The sequence below is a fragment of the Haliotis rubra genome, unplaced genomic scaffold, assembly GCF_003918875.1.
Source record: "Haliotis rubra isolate DU_JTF1 unplaced genomic scaffold, ASM391887v1 Scf216, whole genome shotgun sequence".
Classification (NCBI taxonomy): domain Eukaryota; kingdom Metazoa; phylum Mollusca; class Gastropoda; order Lepetellida; family Haliotidae; genus Haliotis; species Haliotis rubra.
In genome coordinates this window covers 108489-117488 of record NW_025766181.1, presented here as the reverse complement: position 1 = coordinate 117488, position 9000 = coordinate 108489, and the positions used below count along the sequence as shown (strand labels likewise).

The 9000-nt window shown below is 39.9% G+C and overlaps 1 protein-coding gene across 1 annotated transcript; it reads right to left on the bottom strand.

Moving 5' to 3' along the window:
* Positions 1–1530: 1530 nt before the first annotated feature.
* LOC124276970 (von Willebrand factor D and EGF domain-containing protein-like) lies at positions 1531–8837 on the bottom strand. The gene is made up of 6 exons (XM_046712622.1): positions 8694–8837; positions 8309–8489; positions 7147–7337; positions 6218–6451; positions 5680–5797; positions 1531–2089 (listed from the first exon to the last, which is right to left on the bottom strand). The coding sequence occupies exons 2-6, from the start codon at positions 8460–8462 to the stop codon at positions 1977–1979; spliced, it is 810 nt and encodes a 269-aa protein (XP_046568578.1). The 5' UTR covers positions 8463–8489; positions 8694–8837; the 3' UTR covers positions 1531–1976.
* Positions 8838–9000: the final 163 nt, after the last annotated feature.

Sequence of the window (9000 nt, the reverse complement as noted above, 5' to 3'; positions counted from 1 at the left end):
ACATAACTCAAGATTCAAAGACAGGTGAACAGTTAGTATTTTGTCAAGTCACCATGGGCAGCAATGCAGGCTTCAATGCGGCGGGGCATACTACTGATCAAAGAAGTTAGAAAGTCGTGGTCCATGCTGTCCCAATATCGGACCACCTCTTCTTTCATTTCAGCAATATTTGTCAGATTTTTTTATTGACACTTTCCTTCATAAGTCCCCAAACATTTTCTATTGGATTTAAGGTCAGGGCTATAGCTTGGCCAATCTAATAATGTCATATTTTGGGTCCGAAACCAGGCCTGTGAATGCTTTGAACGATGTTTTGGGTCGTTGTCCTGCTGGAAAATAAAAAAATGTCCATAGAACACGTGAGCAGATGGAAGTAAATGTCCCTCGAGAATATCTCTGTACCGCTCACTGTTCATATTCCCTTCAAATACACAGAGGGGCGTTGCCCTAACACAGATATGCAAACCCACACGTTAAATTTTGGACTGTATTTTGGGCGCTGATACAAAGGTTTTTCAGTTTGTTTGGTTCAGAATTTCAATGTAGTAGGAAACAGCCACACGGAGCTTTCATCTGAGAAAATCACATTGTCCCAGTTAAAATTTCTATGCTGTAAGCACCAGTTCAGCCTTCGCTCCTTTTGTTCAGGTTTCATGATCGGTGATGGAATTCCTCGACTTTTCTGCCAACCCATTGCATGCAGCTCAGTTCTAATTGTCTCTTTACAGACAGCCACAGTTCCTCTATCAATCATATCCAGCCTTAGGTTTTATAAACTCCTTCGTTTGTTTTTAGAAACAAGATTACCAAGCCTCCTCCTGTCACCGACAGTCAATTTTCTGGGCCTACCTGCGCCTCCCTGGTGCACAATGCCATATCCATTTGTAATATTTTTCAAAACACGATAAACAGTGGACAAAGGGATGCCTGTTCTACTTGAAATCACTTTAGCTGATCTGATGTCCTTGTTATAATATTCTAAAATCAACTTCCTCTTCTCTAAATCATCAATACTGAGGATCACTGAAAATGTCGTCTGCTAGCAAATAAACAAAGGGGGATAACTCTTCACAAACTAATGAAAAAGGATTAACGGAGTTGTCTCTCTTGAATGAAACCAAGCACTTGATAGCTGGTCAAGGTTGTTTATACTAGAAATCCAATTAAACATATTCCTAAAATTCTCAATAATTTCTGGTCATACTATACGATATTGAAAAGGCTGTCTGAGATGACCCGTTATATGACCCGTTAGGTAGGTTGATAAAGATCAGTTCTCCTAAGGGCTTACATTATAATTGCTATCGTAGTTTTGTGCACATCACTTTCTTCGACCAGGGAAGTAGTCTTCTTGCCGGTTACGGAAAAGGTCGAGAGGTGACGAATGAGACCAATCTCCGACAAGCCCATTTGAGCTGTTTTTATAGCGTCATGCAGTATGCTTAAAGTGACAGTCACTGTATGGATTTACTCAGATGAATAATGAATGTATCTGTAAGAAATCAATTCTGCCGATATCGAACTCGAGTCTTGAGGAAAGAAGTCATTTTATTGAAGCAAATGTTACTTTATCAATAGAAAATGTTTATATATAAATGACAAAGCGCTTTCGGCATCGATAAGACATTGATATGATTAGATATCATGAGCATGTGCTAATGAATCGCTATCAAATAGTGGTGATATTATTACTTGGTGTTCTCGAAAAGAAGATGAAAAATCACAATCATTACACGCATTAAACAAATGTTAACAGATCTGTGATATAATTACATACGCAACAAGGACTACGGAATATAACAAAGCGATATTAGTGAAACATGCTCATTTTGTTATTTTGTTAGGTAGACTGAAAAGGGTCAATATATATGTTAGATGTCCTGGTTGGACGTTGTCAGTGACTAAACAAGATCTTCTATAACTCTAGATAGAATGGAAACGTATTTTCTTGAATATTATTGTGGAGTGGTTCCAAGCTATACGTAATAGATGATGACAGGTGTTGAAGCACCAAGAAGCCACATTAAGATGGACATCCTCCTTCCCCAGGTTGTCCCGCCATTGTCCATGATGGGCGTGCAACCATCACCTACAAATATGATACATATGTGAGAATTGGAAACAATTCAACAACTATACATCCAAATATTAACCAGTTGTAAATGATGTACTTGTATATGTTACAGGGAATGTGTGAAACCAGGGATTACACGTAATCCCAGAAAGATTCATTGATTTCGCCAGGAATTTCATGTACCGGTATTCACTAAAATTTCCAGGGATTTCATGAAATTACTAATTTTCACGGTGTTCCATTACACACATTCCCTGTTTGGATATCAGTGAATGTGTGAAATTAATGTTTGTAGCTTCAAACTTTACAGTTGAGTCTCATTTCATCCCTTAGTTCTTTCGAGTTGAAAACTCTGACAATTTACCGATGACACTTTTGGCTAATTACTACCTTGAGTCGGGGTACCAAATTAATTTTCTCACGGCTTTACTGTTTAGTCTCGTTTCATCCCTTAGGTCTTAGGGGGTTGAAAACTTTGACTATTTACTGATGACACTAAGTCAAGCTAAGAGAAGGAAATTACCGGGTTTCGATAATATTCCAGTTGATGTTTTGACAAATGACATCTGTATAGATGATCTTCATAAACTGTTCTCTACATGTTATGAGACTGGTCATGTACCCTCGAACAGGGCCGAGGGGATCATTACCCCTACCCCTAAGTCTTGATCTGACAATCCGAGAAACCCAATGTGAGTGAGTGAGTGCATCTAATTGTTATGATTAATAATTTGTAGTTCGGTGTTGATATAACGATATCAACGTTGTGTATCAATATTCCTATTGTCGTTTCAAAAGCTACAGAAGTTGTATTTAGCGATTTCGTTTATAAATGGAAACAGGACCTATACCAAGTTGGTAGTTTAACTGATAGGGGAGGTAATAAGTTACACACGTACTGTACTTTAAAGTTGGATTTTTGCAGGGCTATTTATGTTAATTGTAATGTCTCGCTCTATGAGAAAAGTACTATCTTTGTTTAGATGTGCGGTAGCGCCGTTTAAAATCGAAACTGTAAAGATTTTATTGAAGATGAGTGTCATGTTTTATTGCACTGCCCTTTGTATGCTGATGAGCGATTGCAACTTTAATCTAAATGTACAAGTCTTTTAGATGTTTTGAAAAGAAATCTGGGTATGTTGAAAAAATTTCTTCTAGCTTGTCCTGGTGTATCGTTATTATCTGACAAAACCTGCCTTAATATTCTTAAAAGCGTTCTGCAAATTTGTATGTATCTTCTTAGTGTAACTTGTGCCCTTATTATTGCATTTTTAATATTCATATATTATATTCTGTATATTGTGGCACAAGTGTCTCTCATAGTTCCGTACGGAATGGCTCAACATTTTACTGTGATACAGCATTTACAAGATTATTGATGTTTTTCAAAAATTTTGTTTTCTTTATTGAAAATAGACGTTTAAGCTTAAACAGACTAGGTCATTCATAGAAATGACTTGGAATATACATCATCCCGCTGTTGAAGAAGAGCTTTGGTATATGGGTTTGGGAAGGAAAAGGTATTTTTCAAGGCGCATATTTCATGTTTGTCCTCAGCGTCTTCTTTCTACGAATGATGTGACAATGGACAAAGAACTGTTTCTTTTCAAGTCGAATTGTGGTGGTCAGGGTTTCCAGAAATGTAACTGTTGTCCTAACCAGTGTAAATCGATACGGTGTAAATCTTTTAAAGTGCTACTGAAGTGTAATAGCTTGTATGACAACAGCCTGTCTGGTCCCAACACATGAATTTTATCTGGATATACTTTGTACTCGCAATATAAATTTGGTGTTCTCTATTTTAATAAGGGCTTACAGGGATTTCATGAAATCCCTGAGCTAATATTTCAGTGAGTGAGTGAGTTTAGTTTTACACCGCACCCAGCAATATCCAAGCCATATGGCGGCGGTCTGTAAATAATCGAGACAATCCAGTGATCAACAGCATGAGCAAAGATCTGCGCAATTGGGAACCGATGACATGTGTCAACCAAGTCAGCGAAACTGACCACCCGATCCCGTTAGTCGCCTCTTACGACAAGCATAGTCGCCTTTTATGGCAAGCACGTGGGTTGCTGAAGACCTATTCTACCCCGGATCTTCACGGGCCTAATATTTCAGTAATTTCATGAAATCCCTGGAAATTTTAGGGAATGTATGAAATCCCTGGGGGTCACAGTGATTTCATGAAATCACTGACTCTTTCAGGGGTTAAGTGAAATCCCTGGTTTCACACATTCCCCATACACACGTATAGACTCTTTAACGAACGTATGTATAAGTTAAAAGTGTAAATACCAAGTATTAGGAGAAGGACTGACGACACTGTTTGCAAGAGCATATACAAGTCACGAGTAGAAATCGTTTGCATGATAGACACCGATAGACACATGATAGACACACATCCCATCCCAACCCACCCCACCCCCGCACTTCCTTGAAAGGCGATTGTTATGAGTGTGTTTTTGTAATTTTTTGTATTACATTACATTGATTGTTGTGGGTGACAATGTATGGGATATGTGTGGGCTTTGTCTCGCATTTCGCATCATATATGTTCAATGGCAATAGTTTTTGTAGCGGTACGCCTTTTTGATAGCGCTTCAGAGTTGCCTCCCTTTGCTGGTTGATTATCGTGTTGACTTCGTCATGTCGTGGAGTTTTCCATGGATTTCCATAACGTTCTGAGAGATTAATGATGGAGCCTACCTTTGCTAGAATGCTCGAGAACTGTGTAAGAGCTATATAAAGGCTGGTTGTTGAGTTCTGCGTTGTGTAACACATAACTGGATCTGTCTGCCATCGTTAAGCTGAAGAAACGCATCAAGACCGACCTTGCTTGTCTATTCAACTGCTGTCATTGACAATAACCTCCAATCAGTATATATGTTCTCACTGTAAATGTCAATAATCTGGTGAGTTAATATTGTATATTTGGGACCCAGTATTCTAGACTTGTGACTCAACTGCATTGTAATATAAATCAGTATTGTCATTCAAAGTAGCTTGCCCATTGTTTCTTCAATATATTATTGAATATTTTAGACTTGTCTGAGTTCTATTTTTGCTGGTTCAAAGGTGACTGTTAACCCTATTGTCACGGCAAAGAATTAACCGTAACACGATCAAGCAACGTCGGAATGGACGTCAAGCCAGTGTCACCCTGAGACCACATGGCAGATCTGGCGGCTGACAAAGTACGGTGTAGGGTGAAAACACTGTGGAAAGAGCGAACCATGATCCATTATAGAGGGAGGGGGTGATCAATGTGCAGTACTATCACAACAATATACTGACACCCTTTGTTGTCTCGTGTGCAAGACAAGGATGTGTGTGTGTGTGTGTGTGTGTGTGTGTGTGTGTGTGTGTGTGTGTGTGTGTGTGTGTGTGTGTGTGTGTCTGTGTGTGCGTGTGTTGTTACGGGTAGGGGTAGGGGTGAAAACAACCGTGCCTGACGTGACAAATTATAACTGCTCACACACCTGCAGCAGCACAATACATACACAGATGGAGGTCATGAAGTCACTTCCGAAACCCTGAGGTTTTGTGGGTTCAAGATGTGCATATCACACTGGAGATATTACACTGGGATGATCATGTCTTACCGATATTTGTATTCCTCCAGTCCCCTCCATGCTCGTTTACATGACATACGAAGCAGGGGTCGTCTGCTCTTATTTCACCTTCACGTGCACATTTCCCTTGATGTGTGCAGTATCTGCCCTAAATGTCAGAGAGGAAATTGTAAGGTGGAGATACAAGTCCTTGAAAATGCTGATTCTCAAATCTTCGTCAGGATTCTCACTCATTCACCCATTCCGCCCACTTTTAACACGAGTATCTATTATATATTCATTTCATATACTTCTGATATATCAAAGGTTAACATTGTTAACGATAGCTGAAATCCCGATTCTTCTGGCTTTGACTCAACGTGTGATTCATCGTACGCTTTATGTTTTGAGTGAGGTAAGATTTACAGTCATATCGGCAATATTTCAGCCATATTGTGACTTTATATTTGAGCGAGTGAGTTCAATGCCGCTTCCAGTAGTATTCCAGTTTATATCACGGGGTTGTATATTTATGTGAACATGTTATATCATATTTACACTAAATGTGAATCTAATTATAGAAATTAACCTGTACACTCCATTTCGTAGTGTCCGTGTCGACGATGACGCATGTCGAGTCGTAAACAAGGACCCGCAACTCATTACTGTAGGCGTGACCATCTTGAGACACTGACACGTTGTAAGCCGTGACAACGTCGTCATCTCCGGGGTCTGGCGTTGTGCATGTCACCTCACTAATACTCTCGAACACTGCCCTTGGTGTTGTACTGACTGGAGCGGCCAAGTTTCCATCCCGTGTTACCTTTGTTAAATAACACAGCCAGTCAGCCTTGAAGGATTTGCATGAACGGCACAGCAGGCACATTTGATGCAATTTACAAGTTTAAGTTATTTCAGTTTTACCAATGCGTCTTAGCACGCAATAATTAATGTTTAGAATACCACAAATCATCACAAGACTATTTTAATTCAACCACAAGATGAACTTGATATTGTCAGGTGTGTATCGTTGGGCTCATTAATATTTCATTAACATGGCGGTGGTCTGCAGTTACTTGTGACTGTACCAAGCAATCCACTGACTGGCAACATATGCATCAAACCGCTCAATTTAGGCACTGTTAGATACATCCAGCCAATCCATTAAACATGAATACCCGTTCTTTGTAGTCAGCGTTCACCGCCATGGTTTGAACTCTTACCTGGAATCCCTTGTGAACTCAATAATGTGTTGATGTAAATACAAAACCGGAAGTGACTACGAAAGTCTTACGGGCTGATTCCAGGGTCGAAGCTACCATTACAAAAAAAAAGCCTGGGCGTACACATGGCTGTTGCTAAAAAGGTTCGGTTAGCCCTCAGTACTATCTGAAAATAAATCGTTGCAACCTATCGGGCTAACACGAAAACATTCGGTTGCTACGCACCTAGATGCAAACACGAAACAGAGACTCTCGGAAAAGATCTTCTGCTTTTCCATTTCCAGTGACATCTTACCACATATTTCTTCATTTGACATTTTGAAGTTTCTTGCCCACTAAAAATGTCGCCCAACACCGCGATTTCTGCACACCTTCCGGTAGCTAGGTCACATGTACCGCCCTCGCTAGCGTCGACAAGAACAGGTGGAATGGATAAATCAACCGAACAGTCCCCTCCGCCGAAGCCAGCGTCACAATGACACCGTCCTGGAATTATACGCATGTAATGGCCATCAGTTCTGAACAAACGGGGATAAACAGACAAATGGAGCACAGGATGGCTAAAAAATTCGGAGGCGCCGGAAGTCGCTATGTAGGGTTGCCTCCCTTAGGTCTGATCGCAATCTGTACTCGCTTTTGTATCTCGGTTCATGCGGATATACTTCTACGTTTGTCAGCACTTTACAAATGTGATGTCCTGCTATGACCAGCGCCACTTTACAATTGTGATATCCTTCTATGACCTTCACCACTTTACAAATGTGATATCCTTCTATGACCTTCACAATTTTACAAATTTGATGTCCTGCTATGACCTGCACCACTTTACAAATGTGATGTCCTGCTATGACCTGCACCACTTTACAAATGTGATGTCCCGCACCACTTTAGAAGTGTTATGTCCTGTACCACTTTACAAATTTCCAAATGTGATGTCCCACTTTACAAATGTGATGTCCTGCTATGACCTGCACCACTTTAAATTGTTATGTCCTGCTATGACCTGCACCACTTCAGGCTTTCCCCGACAGGATGACGAACCAGTTATTGGTCACACTCCCTCCCTCACTAACACTATTCTACCTGCAAATGATTGAGTGACGTCTATGCTACACATGCTCGGATGCCGATGTCATTACGAATTCCCAATTTATTTACAATTAGATATTTATTATATACAACTGAGTATACCGCTTTTAAGAAATATCCCATGCAATCCGGATACTAAGACATAATACTGCTCATATCACCAACGCTGACTGTAGTCTGGTAATATGTACGATAAAACAAATAGACACGCAGTTTAGTATCACGCAATATGACGCATTCGTTTTCTAGCAATTGTTGTTTATGTGTAGCATCAATTACCATATCTGAAGCCAATTTCTATTATCTATCTAACCTATTATCTATTTGATATCGCTGGATTATTGCGAAGTGAACGTCTAATTACTCACCGTCATTGCAGGTACCTCTTCCATTACAGTCATGCACACATGTGTCTTTTGTTATTTTATCAAAGATGGATGGTTCACCAGCCTCGGCCTCGAGCAGGACAGGGTTAAGCATGGCTTCACTTACACATTTCACGTGTACGCTTTCCAACGCCATAGAAGTAAAATCTGTAGTACCGCTGAGCTACGAAGTGAAGTAAATTTTATGTGTAATGTTGTTTGCGTCGGGAACTAATATTCGGCTTATTGAAACATCCCACCCTTATTCGCAGAAGGAGCGCAATTAAATATCTTTGTTACATCAACAAGATTCAGTTACTCAAGTCTTACATGAAATTCTTATGTGTTCGTTCCAATTAATGTTGATGAGATCTTTAAGTAACCTCACCTGAATGTCATTCACACAGGTCCTTATGCTGTCGGCGACGTTGACACCTGGAACGTCTTCGCATACATTCACCGACTGATCATCGGAAAACTTACCATCGCAATAGCCCTGTGCCGAAGTCAAATTCCAACCATTCAACCATCCGTAAAAAGATGGAATTTGCTGAAACAAGGACACTCGGATCAACGGATGAATTACAAACACACTGGATTATCAAAAACCTGTTTCATAACTCTCAAAAAATATCATCTTTTTTTCATAATTATGGGAAATAACTATGGTAAGAAGAGTACAACATATATACTAT